The sequence below is a fragment of the Mus musculus genome, chromosome 17, assembly GCF_000001635.26.
Source record: "Mus musculus strain C57BL/6J chromosome 17, GRCm38.p6 C57BL/6J".
Classification (NCBI taxonomy): Eukaryota; Metazoa; Chordata; class Mammalia; order Rodentia; family Muridae; genus Mus; species Mus musculus.
The window spans coordinates 49,654,886-49,673,454 of record NC_000083.6 but is presented as its reverse complement, the minus strand read 5'-3'; the positions used below and the strand labels follow the sequence as shown (position 1 = coordinate 49,673,454).

The 18,569-nt window shown below is 44.9% G+C and overlaps 1 protein-coding gene across 4 annotated transcripts in view; it reads right to left on the bottom strand.

Moving 5' to 3' along the window:
* Nucleotides 1–18,569, bottom strand: part of Kif6 (kinesin family member 6) — a 294,750-nt gene that overhangs the window by 236,393 nt on the left and 39,788 nt on the right. For 3 of the 4 annotated variants that reach the window (XM_006524391.4, XM_006524393.4, NM_177052.3), the window contains exon 4: nucleotides 2,275–2,422. In XM_006524391.4, coding sequence (XP_006524454.1) covers nucleotides 2,275–2,422 — 148 coding nt within the window. Of the gene's footprint in view, nucleotides 1–2,274; nucleotides 2,423–18,569 lie in introns of those variants that run through there. The other variant, XM_011246494.3, reaches the window with a different exon arrangement.

The window sequence follows — 18,569 nt, the reverse complement described above, 5'->3', positions numbered from 1 at the left end:
TCGTAATGAATATGCTGCGGTCCATGGAAGAAACTGGTCCATGTTGGTCTGGTGGGCTTTCTCCAACTCCAGGAAATTACTTGGAATGAAGTAACTAAGGGCTTAGAGTGACATCAATGTCAAAAGAATCTCTCCACAATTCTGACAGGTAGCCAGTTTTCTGGATCCTTGGTGGACTTCCAGAGGTGTTCTTTGGTAACCACAGAGAATATTTTAGAAATCACAAAGCATACTTCCTGTTAGGGGAGAATTTACTTTTTCTAGTTAAGCTACTCAGGGAAGTTGGGTTCATTGGTACTGAGAGCTTCAAAAGGTTTTCTGGGGGCTGGCGAGATGGCTCAGAGGGTAAGAGCACTGATGGCTCTTCCGAAGGTCCTGCGTTCAAATCCCAGCAACCACATGGTGGCTCACAAGCACCTATAATGAGATCTGACACCCTCTTCTGGTGCATCTGAAGACAGCTACAGTGTACTTATGTATAATAATAAATAAATCTTTAAAAAGAAAAGGCTTAAAAAAAGGCTTTCTGAAACTGGTCAAGTATCATTTGGACACATGTACATGGATGAATATTAATGGGTATGGCAACAATTGTTGAATATTTGCACTGTGAATATTAGTGGTATGGTAATAATGATCGTGAACTAAGCATACTTTGTGTGCCAAGAACTTCAAAGATTTGTTTTTATTATTCTTAATTATATGTTTTTCGGTGTGTGTATGCACATGAGAATGCGGTGTCTGCAGAGGCTGAACAAGGGCACTGGGTCCCTGGAGCTGGAGTTATACAGTTGTGAGCAGCCTGGTATCAGTGCTTAGAACAAAATTCTAGTCTTACACAAGAGCAGGGCACACTCTTAGCTACTGAGCCATCTCTCCTGATTGTGTTCTTAAAATACTACATCTTTGCCCCCTCACAGCGGTTCCATGACATTGAGACAAGAAGTCACATGCCTTCAGTGATGCATGGTCTCAGAACCCTGACAGCCTACACAGCCCTGCCCATCCGTCTAAGATGACAACCTTCCACTTTGGTCCACAGCAACAAAAACTATTGGAAATTATAGCCCCTGCTTGTGACATGTATGTGCGTGGCAAGACAGGTGGTGTCAGGAATAAATGCAGAGGTGAGGAGAAAGACTCAGGATGAGGCACACCCTCCTCTCAGCCTCCCTCCTCCACAGTTTCTGGCACACACACACTTGGCGCGCTCGAGCCACTGAGAGAAGAGCTGAACTAATGGATAATTGCTGCTTTATGGATGGCAATTAGAATTATGCAGATCTCAGCAATTTCTTCTAGTCTTCTCGACTCAAAATGCAAATAGCGTTCAGTGGGGAATTCTGGAGTGACTGTTACAACAGCACAGCTAGACTTTTACATAGAATCCAAGGACTCGCTGGAGCTGGACAGGAGACAGGGGAGCCTCCAGAGCAGTTCAGTCCTTACTTTCAGAAAATGGCCAGCAGAAACCCACAGAAGTGAAGTGACTCATCACAGGAAATGGACTTAAACACAGCCAACAAAACAAAGCCAATCTGAGCTACAGAAGACATGGAGGCAAGGCAAGGAAGTGGTTGCTTAAAGAGCTGCAGACCCAAAGAAAAATACATCAATAGAGGCTCAGTTTCTCCAACTGTGAAATGGGACTAAAGATGCCGTGTTTGCTAGTTACAATATTTGTTGTATTTAAAAAAATCTACATGAGTGGGCTGGAGAGGGATGGCTCTCGTGGGTAAAGTGCTGGCTGTGTAAGCATGGAGATCAGAATTCAGATCCCCAGAACCAGTGTGAGAAGCTGAGTGTGGTGATGTAGCGATGGGACCTGGTGTAAGGTGAAGAGCTCTCAGGCTGGGTTAGGAGGAAGAGAAGGGCATCCCCAGAGCCCACTGAGCAGCCGGTCAAATCAATGAGCTCTGCTTCAGTGAGAGAATTTGTCTCACAAACAAATCCGTGGAGAGAAATAGAGGAATCCCAACATCAACTTCTGTACCACTCGACACACATGCACCCTCATACCAGACACAGAAGATTCCATCGTTCTGACCACTGCTCTGTCGCCAAAGTTGTCATTTGGTCTTTAAGCTCTGTAGGCATCTCAAATGAAGCCTCAGCCTTGCCAACATCCTACCCTGATAACAGAAGCACCTTCGTAATTTCTACCAAAGTCCTAGCCGTTCTTTAAGTGTGAAGGCCAGCGGTATTCTACAGCCCACATTCCCATGCAGGCACAGTGCAGAGTGCCTTACCGCCTCTCCTCGCCTCTGTCTTTACCTTTTGCAACTGCTCAAAAATGTACGACAGGGTCCTTGGGATGATGCCTCTGTCACTGTAGCGCTCTGCCCCGCCTGTGATGGTGAATGTCTTGCCACTGCCCGTCTGCCCATATGCGAAGATGGTGCCATTGTAACCTGCCAAGGTACTGCAAGAAAAAATGGCAGAGTTTTAATGGATTAGTGGACACCCACATTGGTACTAGATACTCAAAATCGAAGAGTAACCTTATAAACACTACTGAAATATACTCAAAAGATATTTACAGAATATTTATGTGACCATTCAGCTAGAATTTTGTGTGCTTTCACATGCCTGTGCTTGTGTACATATGGAGAGCAAAGGTCAACACGTGCATCCTCCTAAATGTCCACCATTCTTTTTTGAGACAGCCTCGCTCACTGAACTTGGAGCTCACTAATGAACTGAACTGGCCAGACAATGAGCTCCAGGGACCCTCCTGTCTCCACATCTCTTGCTCGTGCTTCTGGGCTCAGCGTTTACACAGATGCTGGAGATCACACTCTCGTCCTCAGGTCCCAGTAGCAAGCTCTTTACCTGCTGAGTCATTTCCCTGACCTGCGGACCAGTTTTTAATCCAGGAACCTCAGGCTATCAATGACTTTCTCTAAAGAAGGACATGCCACTCAAATGGAGTCTAGTATCTTAAAGTTTTACTATACTAAATGTATGATCTCAGGGAAATAGTTCTGATATGGCAAGAGGGTCTGTTTTAGTTACCCTCTGTGCAACTCCCCTGAAGAATATTTGTACCGGTAGCCACCCATACATTACTAGTAAAGTGATTTTACAGCTCTATTCCTTGTCATTTATTTCTCTATGAAATTTGGACAACAGAAAGTCCTCGGGAACCCCCTTTCCCATCCTCCTTGAAATGACTTTCTTTTTTGATGGAAGATGCTGGCCCATGCATGTTATTTCTGCCCAGCATAGAATCCTATGATTTGACAGTGGTCTTAAGAAGTCTTCAAACCACCACCTGTAACATGGCCTTTTAACAGTGTGTTCTGCATGATGTGGGCTTTGAAGAGAGTAGGCCTTTTATCTATGCCACACAGAACAGTAAACTCTTGCAGTTTTGCTGTCTCTTTGCTGCAAGTTGCTCCTTGATCTCCAAGATGTTTCCATCAAACCAGCTGCCATGATGTCAGCTAATGGGACCCGTGTTCCTAGTGGGTTTTAAGTGGATGGCTCCTCTGAGATTGCTGTTCATCATTTGCATAGGGAATCCTGCTCTACCCTGGCTGCTGATATGCTGCCAATAGTTCAGTCCAGAGCTTACTCTGCTTTTGACTATGATGAGTTCGCCTGTCCTCAAAGTGATCCCAAGAGAAAACAGGTGTTGCCTAGAGTTTATTCTGAAGAAGTCAGTTAAGCCCTTAGCATCTTATACAGCTAGAAACCTCACAACTGTGTGTTTCCTCAAGGTGCTTTGCACTGTGCAGAGTGTGAGTGTGGCTTACAAAACAGTCAGACTTAGTACAGGGAGTGGGGAAAGCCTCACAACTTTGAGGGTCAACATTCTGCTTTCAAGAAGGTGACTCATGTTGCCACCTGTGTCTTTACACTGGAACTGTCTGATGTTGACATTCTCAGCCTGTAAGAGAGTGTGAGTACCATGATGCATAGAGTTGGTTTGTTACTGAGTCTTTTCCACCAATGGACTCAGTCACCAAGGAGACAGAGATGCCTCATTGGAGTATCATTTGGATGTCGATTGTTTCTTGCCACAGATGTGCTGAGTAATTGGGGTCAACAATTTTAAGCAGCAGACTTCAAACGTTGCACCGACTGTTGACAGAAAGAAGTGCTGAAATTTATGAGGCTTTATCAGTTGCAAAAAGCAAAGGATCTGAGCATAAATTAGCATTTCCATTTTAACACAGACACAACCTATGCAGAGCAATGACTGAGGGTGAGCCATGGGTCCTCACTGAACAGTCATCTGATCTTTGTGTACCAAAAATCTCATCTCACACAGACTGTCACCTGTCTGTCTGCTCTAATATGTGTTTCCTTACCATGGTCTGCTATAGTCCACCTACTCCCATCAGCTACAGAGGCCTGCACATCGCACTGCACCAGTGAAAGCTTAACAAAGGAACAATGGCAAATGTTGTCCATTTCCTTTATCTAGAAGCTCCTCTTCCTAAATCAACCTCTTTACTGTGCACATCCCAGGCATTTTGACATGCGATTCTAGTCTCTTCTGTCCCAAGAAAAGATACAAGTTGAAAATAAAGAGAGTGATGGTGATATTATCTTCCTTTAAGCTCCATCTGTCCATCTGTCCATTTGTCCACAAGAGCAAAGACATTATACCCAAAGTGCCAAGGTCCACTTTGTCATTACTCTGAGAGCTATCTCAACATGGCCAACAGCTCAAGTAGCGCTTTAAAAAAATCTCAGTAGAAACAGCAGGCTTCAATGGCGTTCCAACTTCAGAAGTCCTAGCCCTTTCCCCCAGCTCCAAGGAAGACTTTAAAACCAATATGCCTGGAGGTGTGGGAGCCATAAACCTTACTTCCCAGCCACTGCTGAAGAAGCAGTGTGGATCTGGAACCCCTCACAAGCCTCCCCAGCCTGATCTTTCCTCGGCTGCCAACAAAGCTCTGATGAGACAGCAGAGTACGTGTCTTCTGACTCAAAGCCCTCATGGTGAGCATTCTGGCTGCAGGCAAATATTTGACATCTAAGTCATCCAACATGGTAATAGCAAAGAGATGAGCTTAAATGTGGCCACGTGCTCGTAAAGGCTTTTGACGATGACAGCAAGATATTTTGGAAAAAACCCTTGACACCTCCAAGGTACTAGAAGGCCATACTTAGGAAAGGACTTGAGAAGGACCCATTATCTCCCGTAGGATTGGTCTTGAGTCTCTGTACAAGAAGTGAATGGCAGTTAAGGGAGAGATGTAAAATCCCAAATATTGAAGGTGTGTCTCTACACATAGGTGCTCCTGTGGCAACCAGGAGAGATATGTTTAAGCCATTTAAGAAAACTTCACACAACAGAAAGCTGACTTCTCTAATTGGACAGGGGCTACATGCATTAGTCACTTTTCTGTTTCTATGATTAAGGAAAAATTCCACACTGACCAAGATAACTACACAGAAGGAAGAGGTTTTTTTTGGGGGGGGGCAGGGAGATAACAGTTTCAGAAGGAAGAGTCCATCAAGGCCAAGAGTCATGGCAGCAGACACCATGGCCAGAGCTGAAGAGCTCACATCCTCGACTGAATGCATGAAGCAGAGAACCTCAGGGAAGTAGGGTGATGCTTGCAACCCTGAAGTCCTACCCTCAGTGACTTGTTCCCTTCAACAGGGCCACCCCTAAACCTTCCCACAGAGCAGCACCATCTATATACAGACAAAGTGTTCAAACACTGGAACCCACGGGGGCGTATGATATTTAAATCACCACACTGAACAGAGCTGAAAGACAATTTAAGGAAGCTTTGTGAGGGGTACTGTCGGTAAGAACACCTTCTGTTGTAGATATGGGGACCTGAGTTTGAATTTCCAGCACTCACATAAAAAGCCAGTGTGGCTATGTGTGCACCTGCAACCCCAGCAAGTGGAAGGAGGCTAGAGTGTGTCGGGAGCTTGCTGGCCACCGGCCTAGCTCAGGGTTCAGCCAGAGAGCCTTTCCCTTGAGGGAGTAAGGCAGGGAATGATAGAAAGGACCACTAGACACCCTCCTTAGGCATAGGCTTCATGACTAAAGAAGAGGAAAAATATTGAAGATTTGTATTGTCCCCTTCCCTTCTGCTTCTGCCAGAATGGATGTAGCTTTTATAAAATTTCTACCGAAATTAAGGGACATGTAATAGTCAAGACAATAAGGACAAATGTGAAAACTCCCGCTTTCCACTCTCAGTTAACTGGAAGGCTAAAGTAACAAGGGTGGCAGAATACTGAAATACAGAGAACGATATGAAGTGGAACCAAATGCAGAGTCCAGAATCAGACTCTGCATATAGGTGTATACGGGGTTGGCTAGCCGTGCATCAGTGCTGTCCCTCAATTTATAGTTGGTGCCTTTCCAACATCAGTGATGAGATTATTTAATGGAGGAGAGGATAAAGAACAATCAGGAAAAGGAACAAAATGGAGCAAAAATACTAAACTTGTATATATGCACACGAACAGTGAGTGAGCATGAGTGGAGGCCGTGGGTGTGAGCACACAGAGCAGCTGCACACAGAAATCTGAAGGGAACATCACATCCAATGGAGCTGCCAGATGGGGAACTGAACTTGGGTCTTCTCCAAGAGCAGTATAGTCTTAGCTGCTGAGACACCTCCCCAGTACCCCATTTTTCCAGATTGTCTACCTTGTAAGGAAATTGATGTCGAACCTACAAGCCACAGCACACTAGAAATTACATCACAGTATCGAAAGCTGGAAAGTAGGGAACGGGGTTGGCAGGATGACTTAAAGGGTAATGGTGCTCCGTGTTATATCCCAGAAACTGAGTTCAATCCCTGGGATCCACATGAGACGGAGCTGACTTCTATGACCTACACACACACACACACACACACACACACACACACACACACAGAGACACACACACACATGCACAGTCACAAACACACATACTCAAAAACACACACACTCACACCCACAAGCATACACACAAACACACACACACACAGAGTCACAAACACACATACTCCGAAACACACACACACTCACACACAAACACAGTCACACACATACATACACACAAATGAAAAAAAAAGGAAAGTAGGCATTGAATTTAAATATGAATTTAAATAGGTTTACATTCCTAATTCTGATGAGTAAGCAAATAAATCACCTCCATACGCACATCCATATATTTAAAAGAATGCATTCACCTCTAAGGCCCAAGCGAGATGGAAGAAACCAGCCATAAAATGTCATATATTGTAAGACCTTGTCTATGCAAAATGTTTAGACAAGCAGATTCCAATCAGTAGGGAAAGTGGATGAGGGGCTGACACCAGCCGAATGGAAACAGAAAATAGGGAGCAAATGTTGCATACAGTCAAGGATTTCTTTGGGACTAACAAAAATGTCCTAAAGTTAATCAACGGTCATGGACGGCTGCATAGTTATTCTAAAAACGACTAAATTGTATTCATCAGCAAATTCTACTACATGCATTTATTTTGTGTGTCTGCACTTTTATGTGCACTAGGGTACATGGGTGAAGGTCCAGAGTGGGTTCTCTCTACTGTGTAGGTTCTGGGGATCAAACTTAGGCCCATGGGCTCAGAAGCAAAAGCCTTTACCCAGTGAGCATACCTCGCTAGATCCCTAAATGATGTTTTTAAAATGATACAGGGCATGTGAGTTATATCACAAGGAAGCTGCTGATTCAATATAATGAAGAAGAAGAATCTATAGGAAGTCTTAGTAACAAGACATTTTTGCTGTCTTCCCTAGGTGTTTGTCCTAGATGGAGCACTGAGAAACAAGAGAGGCAAATTCTAGTAACTAAGGAAGCAGGATGGGCATTTGTGATGATAGCTACCTCTCAACAGACTAAAATCAACACTGCAGACCCTGCTGATCCTCGCAGCCAGGGACATGGAAATCAATCCACCATTTCTAGAATGGCATGTGATGATCAGGTGAAATGTCTGTTGGAGAAAGCATCTTCCTTCCTTTGCAGAGCGCATCCTCCCCCTAGGAGCCTGAGTTCTTAAGACAAGATATTTTGTCAGCACTTAACTTTTAAGATTTTCATGAATAACTTCAAAATAAAGCCTGTACCCTCTGGGAGATTCTAGACTGAAGTATGAATGGACGATATCCTGTTTCCATGCTAAAAAAAATATAATTTGTTTCTGTTTAGCTTCTTCATTTGTATTATTTTTGATTGGTTTAATGAAAATTCATATAAAAGATCATGTAGGTGTGAAGAAAATGAAACTTGGTGTGGTTTATGCTTCATAAAAAGTCTTAGTTTCCTCCTACACAATGGCTACATAAAAGTAACCAAAAAAAAATGACTCTTGTGCTGGACACGGAGACAGAAGCTTTGAACTCCAGCACTGGGGAGGCGGCTGCAGTCTGAGTTGTATGATTTACAACCAGTTTTGTCTACATACTCAAACTGTCTTTTTTTTAAAAAATGTAATGACAATTTAACTCCTTAAATAAAAGAGAATAATAATAATAGAATTAAATAATTCTGATCTTCACACTTTAATCATAGGAAAACAAAGGAAAGAGAGAGGAGAAAGAGAGAAGGAGAAGGAGGAGGAGGGAGGTAGGGAGGGAGAAGAGGGAAAGAAGAAGGAGAGGGAGGAAAGGGAAGAAGGAAGGGAGGGAGGGAGGGAGGGAGGGAGGGAGGGAGGGAGGGGGAGGGAGGGCGGGAGGGCGGGAGGGCGGGAGGGCGGGAGGGCGGGAGGGCGGGAGGGAGGGAGGGAGGGAGGGAGGGAGGGAGGGAGGGGAGTTGCAGAAATGGCTCAGTGGGTAAGAGCACAGGCTGTTCTTGGGGATGGCCCACGTTCAGTTCCCAGCACCTCATGGGGGCTCATAAACCTAACTCCAGGTCTAGAAACCCTGAGGCTTCTTCCGACCTCTCAGGGTTCTTGAACATACGTGATACAGCAAATGCATGCACTCAGGTATGCACATGTACTCATGACACATATAATTTAAGAAAAAGAAACAGTAACTGATATCATTAGAAGCCTGCTGGTTACTTTCCAGCCAACAGAACCACCCCCTCCAAAATTATGTCGGAGAAATACTCAAAACTATTTATTGAGCTGTTTGATTCAAGTTCATGCTGACCTCATACAATCAGGACCAGCTTCTACTTTGAGGGAAGGGGTGGCTGAAGTGTTACCCTAAAAACGGTTAGCTATCTGTTGTTTCTTGAGATAATAACACATGTAGCCCAGGCTATGTAGCCAAGGTTGATCTTGAACTCCTGACCCTCCTGCTTTCATTACCCAAGTGCTGGGATTAGAAGTGTGCTCCATTATATCCAGCTTTGAAGGTTCTAACAACAGAGCTTGGCTGGTACAGCTAGCTGTGCAATACTTGTGGGTCTCCAGTCTTTGCTCATCTTCATCTTCCTGAGAGAGGCACAGCCAAACTACTCCTCTTGGTGTCCCTCTAGGTCCCTTCTGTTGACTCCAGCAGAGGCTGAGGCCTAGCTGTCTTTGCTAAGTTGTGTCACAACTGTTGTTACCCCCACTCTACCAAACTGGACTGCTGGTGTATCCATGAAGTGTTTGCCAGTGGATTGAGCTGCAGCTGCTAAACTGTGAACTGAACTGACGATTTCCAGATAGCACAGATGGGAGTTGCTTCAAAGAACCTTTCTAAACAAGTCTAGCCCCCCCCCCCCCCGCCCTGTCCCCGAATCCTTTCTTTTCCACTACCTCTGGTGACAGGTTAAAACATTGAAGAACCATCATTAAAAATAAGGTTTGGAAAAAAATTCAAGTTATTCTCCCCAACCCCAACTCCACCATCTGTAAGTGGTCTCCAAGAGGTCTGAGCATGCAAATCAGGCAAACCAGAATCACTCTCAAGTGGATTTCCAGGAAGAGAAGGGAAGAAGGAAGGAGATGAGCAGGAGAAGGAAGAGACACTTCTTGTAATGGGGTCAGTGGGTCACAGTTGTCATATGCCATATGCCCTGCCATTTGAATAAGGAAGCAGTGGTCAGAGGTGTGGATAGGAAATAGCAGGGGCCAATTCCAGCAACAAAGGTGTACCCTTTCACAGGGTTTTCTTCAGTGGTTTATACTAACCCAGGTATAGGAGCCAAGAAACCCTCTATTACTGAGCTGGGCTTATTATTGCACGGCCCAGAGTGGCATGCAGAACAGTTCCTTCAGTGACTCTGTTGGGACCATAACATGAAAGTCCTTATGCTCACAGGTCTCCAGAGAAACCAGAGACCACTGTTCCAATGGAAAAGATTTATAAACCGTTCTTCCATGCAGAAAGCTGGGAATTGGAGATGATGAATAGCCTGGTGACCTTCATTATCTGTTGGGCCAGACCATATAACCAGGTCCAGAGGTGGCTTCTACAACCAGGCCCAGAAGCTAATAGTCCAAATGACCTCTACACTATCTGTATGTCTGAGACCAGGCCAGATCCATCCCTAGCCCCGAAGCTGACACAGGCAGCCTGTCTCTGGAACCCATCTTCTTGGAAGAAATGGCATGTACCCTGAGATGAGCTTCAATGTAGTTACACTTTCTTGTGCACTGGGGACTGTGTGACACTGGGAAACTTTCCCAGATTGTACTGTGTATGCTGGGAATAAACTGCCTGGCTTCAGACTCCCCAGAGTCTTGATCCAGGTTGATGATGTCAATCTGAGCCTCACCACAGTTTGCTTCCCTGCCCGCCATGACCACCTGCAGGGTCTCCTTCATGACCCCACGTGACATGGTGGCTCCAAGCTGGTCTTTTGCAATCCCTTTGTGTGGGACTCGCGCTCTCTCACTTGCCATGGTCTCTACCACGCACTAACGTCCTGGGACTCAGGTGTTTCCCAAGTATGTTACCTGACAAGACTTGATGGTGGGCCATGTCCACACACCATGACAGAGACAGTCACGGTCAGCACGGTAACAGTTATTCACACAGACCACTGAGGGTCCTGCTGGACATTTGGTTTTCCCAGGGTCAAAGAAAGCCCTTTCTAGAAGCATGCCCTGGCAAGATCACTCTTGCCTTACCCAGAGTTTCACTTCTGTACAGTGAAGTTAGAGCTAACTTGAACTGGCCCAGGTAATGATCTACTTTTTGGAAAGGAACAGCTGAGAAAAGACTATGCAGATTAGAAATGATTCATAGAGGGCTGTATGATGGCTCTGCCATTACCAGCACTGACTGCTCTTCTAGAGGTTCCTAGTTCAATTCCTAGAACCCACACAGCAGCTCACAACTGTCTATAACTCTGGGTCTAGGGGATCCTATGCCTTTTTTTTCTTTTGCATCTCCAGGTACTGCATGAATACGGTAGATAGACAAATACAGGCAAAACACTTATACATGAAATATTTTAAAAGGAAATGATTAATGAACATGTTAAAATATATTTTGTGAGAAAATAAAAATCATATCTTGGGTGGTACTTTATGCTTCTGTGATCGCTACTCAAAACCTTTCATAACTTCCTGTGTACATATATATTATTGGCTAAGTTTAGGCAGTGTAGCCTTTAGCTTGGACAGTACAGTTTTTGTTTAACTCGGTCTGAGTATTCCTAAAGCAAGGACCTGCGTTCTCCGGCTGAAACACAGCTCCACCGATGCCCAGACTCCCATCGTTTGTGGATTTAATGTTAGCTGCCTGCCTCCAGTCATATGCTGAGTTTTTAATGCCTGAGTGACTCAGATAAATGCCACAAGAGTAGCAGTCTTTTTCAAAAATAGTTCAAAATAAACAAAGCCAAATTCCAGCATCTTCCAGGTTTTGAAATGTAACAAGTGACACCCTTATCCTGTCATCTGATCAGGAATGGGGAGGGAAACTTTCTTCCCATTGCTCATCGTTTATAAACTTTAAGCAAGACTGTTGGGTGTGCTGTTTCTCCTCAGCACAGGCAGGATCTCCACTCTTAGCTCCATCATGAAAACAGAGAGAGCAGTTTCTATCTGGAATGGCCTGTCAATTCTCTGCCTGATGTTTGAGGCCTGAGAGAAGGAAGGTGAAGGGAGTCTTTCGAGCTCAGATTTTCCCAGGCTTTGTCGACAGTCTTGTCACAAGTACTTCAAACTGGACTTAGTAATGACTCAAACATTATCCCAGGACCCAATCCAGTCTCTTCCTAAAGAGTCCTGGAGATCTCAAGCCGTAAGTTGGTGGATCAGATACAGGGCACAGTGGTCTTTAGACGTGAGCGGTTTGTTTCCCCCAAGTCCCTGCAGAAAGCGCATTGCTCCAGGATTAACAAGCATCCGAACCCTGGAAACCTGACGAAGACGTGCTTGGCTTCACGGGGAGGAAGTGAGCCCTTGAACAGGATCCAGCCTGCGGACCTGCTGTGGCTGGGAGGCAGCGTGCAGAATTAAGAAGGGGCAGCTATATTTTATCTTATTTATGGGATGAAAACGCACGGACTGCAGCACTTCTGACAAACAGTGGTTCAGTGACCCTGGGGAGCAAACACTTGGCATCATTAAATATGGAATCCTTTGCAGACACCCATGGTGGTTAAGTCAAACAACCAAGTTGTATGCAGTAGTGTGGGGAATTCCATGCTCTGGAGAAACATCCCTTAAAACTCCCAACTGGTTACGTGTGGCTTCTTTTACAGGGACACAAACAAAAAGAGCAAAGACACCTGAGTCTCAGGACATCAGAGAGTTGTGAAACCATGGTAAACCAGAGAGCCTACGCCCCACACAAAGGGGCTTAAAAGATCAGCTAGGAGCCACCACTTCTCATCTCATCTCTCAGGGCGTGGTCATGGCAGGTAGGGAAGCAACTGTGGCGAGGGGAGAATGAGAACTGGGTTCAAATAGATATCATTAACCGGGATCAAGACTCTGGGGAGTCTGAAGCCAGGCAGTTTATTCCCAGCACACACAGGACAATCTGGGAAAGTTTCCCAGTGTCATACAGTCCCCAGTGCACAAGGAAGTGTAACTACATTGAAGCTCATCTCAGGGTACATGCCATTTCTTCCAAGAAGATGGGTTCCAGAGACAGGCTGTCTGTGTTAGCTTCAGGGCTAGGGATGGATCTGGCCTAGCCCCTGAAATACAGATAGTGTAGAGGTCATTTGGACTACTAGCCACCTCTGATCCTGGTTGTAAAAGCTTTCGATGGTCTGACCCAACAGATAACTCAGATCACCAAGCTGTTAAACATCTCCAATCCCCAGCTTTCTACATGAAAGAACAATTTAGAACAATGTTCTAGAATTGTAACAGTTAAGTTTGTGTTGGTAAATCAACCAACTGTCTCTTGCTCCTGTGTGTGGGAGTGTACACGTGTTCACGTATATTCCTGTGGGTCGAGGTCAGAGGAGTGTGTTAACTATCATCCTCAATAACTTTCTACCTTGTTCTTTGAAAGAGGGTCTCTCACTGAACCTAGAACTCACTGATTTGACTACCCTGGTTGATCAGTGAGCTCTGGGAGTCCTCCTGCCTCCGTTCCCTGACACTGGGATTACAAGTATGCACATCGTCGTTGGCTTTCACATGGGTGTTGGGGATCCAATCTCAGGTCATCTCAAGACAAGTAGGCCTCCCCAACCTCTCAGTTACATCATTAAAATCAATCCTGTCTTTAGATTTATTTATCTGGAGGGAGGTTTAGGGGTTGGAATGAGAGTGTCCCCCATAGACTTACAGATTTGAACATCTGGTGTTAGTGCTGTCTAGAGGAATTTTAGGTAGGTCAGCCTTGCTGGAAGACACTATCACTGGGGGCAGGCTTGGCTATGAAAAGCCTGGCACTACTTCCCTTTCCCCTCTCTGCTTCCCGGTTGTGTTTGATGATGTGAGCTCTCAGCTTTGTGCCCCTTGCTGCCATGCCTGCCAGCCTGCTGCCTCCCCAACGTGAGGGACTCATATGTCCCTGGAAACTCCTTATACAAGTTGCCTTGGTCTCGGTCTTTTATCAAAGACAGAAAAGGAACTGATCAGAGGACAGCGTGTGGGAGTCAGCTCTCTCCTGCCAGCTTGAGTGTCCTGGAGCTCGAACTTGGATGGTTAGGCTTGGCTACAAGGGCCTTCATCTGTTGCGTCAGCCCTCAGTCATGTGTCTTAAGCATCAAGCCCATTATGAGGAGACTGATGTGTGTACATGGTGAACTAACAGGGGTTTGGGTGGTGAAGTATGTAAGAAACTTGCAACATAAGATCAAACAAAACAATTAGCAACATGAGGGTCTTTGAATGCACGAACTCACGTGTCTACTCACTTTCACAATCATTTAATTTACACAGTCTATAACAAAAAAGGCCCAAATGGCTTGTTTACAAAAGAGTCTAGGGGTACAGAGAAAGATTTCTCCTGAGAAGGCAAAGTGAGAAGCCCACCCCACACATGTCATTACAAATGTGGACACAACTGTGTTTTGTAGCCATTGGTGTACACAGAAGCACAGGTCCATGAATCTAGGCTAGCAAGTAGGGAAGACGGGCCCAGAAGTGAAGGGACACTGGTGTCCACATTATGGGGACTGTTGCTAACTTTGGGAGAATGTAGAGAGTGAGAAATGGAGGCTGGATACCAAGGGAAGAAAGGATGAATAGAAGTGTTCCGAGCATGAGAGTGTGCAGCCTCCTCCCACTTAATGTCTTGAGAGCTGCAATGCATTACAGTGGGTAGCAATCACAGGGGACACGGCCCTTTTGGAATAGAGAAGTACATAAGAAGACATCTGAAGAGGTTGCCCAGGCTATCCACTGTGGCTTTCAGTTACGTCATGGGTATACTCTGAGACAGCTGTATTTGAGAGCTGAGTGTTGGGTTGGAAATGCCCGATTGGGAAAACACACAAAAGAGGGAGGAAAAGGGAGTAAGAGAAGGAAGAAGACATGGGCCAGATCTTTTTCTTAGCTGGCTTTATTGCTGAATAACATCAAAACCATCTACAGGGATGGGGCCCTGTGGACAGGTGTCTGCAGAGGTAGAAAGACACTCTAAAAGGAAGGACAGAAAGAGCAGGGGAACAATGGCTGCAAGATTCTGGCATAGGTGTTTTCTACTATTAATGTGTGCATACCACAGGTAAATATAATCTCACTAAGTGTCTTTAATAATATGGTATAAAGGGGCTGGAGAGATAGTTCAGCAGCTAACAGTACTGGCTGCTCTTGCAGAAGACGCAGGTTTTGTTCCCAGCACCCAAGTGATGACTTCTAATCATCTTTAACTGAAGTTCTAGAGGACCTGACGCCCTCTTCTGGCTTCCACGGGTATTAAGCATATATATGATGTGCAGATACACTCAAGCAAATGCCCATAAAGTAATAATTTTTTATAAAGCAAGATGATATCAGAAAAGTAAGCTGTATATAGTCTTAAGAAGCTATCAATAAAAATTGATAAAGATCTCCATGTGTATGTATGTATGTGTGTGTATATATTATATATATATATATATCATACATATGATCTTTTTGTAACATTTCACATCCATTACACCAAAACTGAATTTGTTACTCTTTCTCTTATATATACTCTTCCTTTCTCAAATAGTCATCCCAAAGTTTCTCTCCCTGAGATACTCACAGGGCAAATCAATGCAAATGTCTTGAAGATGAAGCTGACAGCTTCATTTGAAGGATGTGCAGGCGTAATTAGCATAGGGAGATGTGAATGGGTATCCCAGGTTAAACCATGCATAGGTCCATCATGATGTATGTCAGTCACACTTTTCCATGTTTCTTAGCTCAGAAGCAAGCCTTTGCTGCTGATGCCACACATGGTAAGGGTCCTTTGTGTCTTACAGATGGGAATGGCCGCAGATCTACCATCCTGCCTTCTGGAGCACCTGATTTTCATCAATTCCACAATAAAATCCTGCAAAGGACTATTTTATAACACTACTAACTAGAATAGCAAACATTAGGACAGAAACTTAACCACACTGAGGACAACAACAAAGCTGTGTCACCCATTCAGGCAGAAGGTAAGGACGCTTCCTCTCCATTGACACAGTCAACCAGAACAAAAAACAGACACAGGTGACTCTTCCTGAGGCCTTTCCCAGTAAATGAGGATATCAAAAGTAGCATTACCAGGGATTTGGGAGACAGCTGGGGACTTGGGGGATGGCCCCTAGCAAAGTGAGAAGCTTTAGAGAAGAGGGCGAAAGGATGCAGATATTCTCCTTTGATGCACAGCATCTAAAAACCCTTTCCAATTCCATGTCTGGAACTGAAGGACCACAAAGGGATCGAAGCCTATAATGAGTGGCTAAATATATTCTACATGAAAGGTGAGGCTGGCCTCTGGAAGGTGTGTGCGCTAGGGAGGAGGGGGAGGGGAAGAGCTCCTTGCAACACTTTGCCATCACTTCACAGCCGGCTGTTGAAGGGGAACAGCAGAGGGCTTTGGTTAGCTGCAAAATAAGAAATTCCGCAGAATGCTGATGAGGGTGGCTTCAGAGACTTTTCTGTGCAGATGACTGGTAATGGGTCCTTTGAATGCACCAGGGACAGGACAACTCTTGAGCACAGATAGGAAGATACCAGAAGTAATGCTGGCCATTTGGAGCTGTTTCCCTGGTCCTTTGAAACAACAGGAATGAGCCTATTGGAACCACCCATTCTCACAAGGATCCTCTTAAAATGCAAAGGCCACTTGAAGCTGTTCTCCACAAAGATCATGGGAGGGATGGGCCTGCATCCCAAGATATGAACCACATTCCATGTGTTGGAGGTGAATGGCCAGAGAAGCCAACTGGTGATTTGCTGACACCTTTGGTAAGGAGAGACATGGCGGTGATGGGGAACAAAGAGGAAACGGAGAAAAGAAAAATATAAGCCATTGCATGGGAAATTCTTATGTTCCTCTCCACCACCCTGCCCCTAACCTCACACATGGAAGTCACTCTCCAGGAGTCTCATTTATCCCTCCTGCCTCTGGCCACAGAGATCAACCCTCCTATATCCAAAGCTAATCTCTTCCCACAGACTTCTACACTGCTCTCCGCCCCTCCATTAACCAACTACTTTCTGGTGTTTGTACTACTTCTATGGCCTGCTTCTACTATAGAAAACAGGCATGCTTATTTCTTATGTTATTGAACATACTTATTTTGGGGTCATATAAGTATATTATTAATTAGTTTTCCAATTGCTGTGACCAAACTCCTTGACAAAGGCAGCTTAAGGAAGGAGTTTACTTTAGCTCCCACTGTTGATTGGTAGAGCCAGCCCATCGTGACAGCAGGGGCAGGAAGCAGCGGCTGGCCATGTGGCCTCTACAGTTAGGAAGCAGAGAGACACGAATGCTGGCTTCTGGCTCACCCTTCGCCTTTCATGGAGCTTAGGACCCCAACCTATGGAACAGTGTAACTCTGGTTCAAGGCTGGGCTCTCCATCTTCCCGCATCAATGAACTCAGTCAAGATAATCTTGATGAGACAAGTCTTTTAAAGGAAGCCAGATCCTGTTGACAGTCAATATTAATCCTCACAGCAATTGATTCATAAAAGTATGAATGTGTGTTTATAAAACGGTAAGTTACATGTGAGGTCAAGTTCCCCTTGAACACCCTCACAAACATAACCTCAAAACTTTACTACCTTAGAATGTCACTTGCAGGACTTTATTTACTTATTTACTGACTTTACATATTGCATCATGTCATGTCTTTTTCCTACTCAATAATTGCTCCTTCCAATCCTCTACCTGTTGTTGGTTGATGTGACAGTGGTTTTCACAGCAGCAGGTGTGCACTATTCTTTTACATCCTGCATTGGTATAGTATTTCATGGAATAAAGGTCTTACCATGGCCGTGCCAGGGAAGGACAATGAGCCCTGCCACCTCTCTGTTCTTGGCTTTGCTGGCATGCCCACGTCCTCTGCACCTGGGTTCTATCGATGCCCACGGAAAGGGTCCAGTCTCTGTCTGCTTCCTGTACTCCTGATAGCATCAAACCCTTACTTACTCGGGTACATGGAGATGGGTCATCTCGTACTTTCAAGTTCCATTTATCTTGAGGTTGGAGTGATGACTCAGTTGTTCAGGTTGAGCACTGCCCTTCCAAAGGATCAGAGTTCAAATCCCAACACCTACACCTAGCAACTCATAAGTGTTTTTAACTACCGCTCCTAGGGATCAACTACCCTCTGATGGCCTCTGCACGGATGCTTACACAGACACACTTTAAGCTTTGGCTGATTTTAAAGTGAGAATGGGGTCTTTCTTTCATTAATTCTGAGATTATCTTTACTCCATGTGTTAAAACAGTTCACATTCTCTCCAAGTAGTAACTAGCTTTGTTTTAAAAGTTTCATTACATTTATTTATTTTGGGTATGGACCTGCAGTGCCTGTGTGGAAGTCAGAGAATAACTGCCAGGAGTTAGCTCTCTTCAACAACGTGGGTTCCAGCAGGGATCAAACTTGGGGCACTGAGCATGGCAGAAAGTGACTTTATAGACTCCATTCCACCAGTCACCACTTAACTTTTTCTCTAATTTTTAATTAATTGTTTTATTTATACACATTCCAAATGTTGCCCCTCTCCCAGAGCTCTTCACCTTGTCCTCCCCTTTGCCTCTGAAAGGGTGATCGCCCCCCTGGCCATCCCTCTTCCCTGGGGCATCAAGT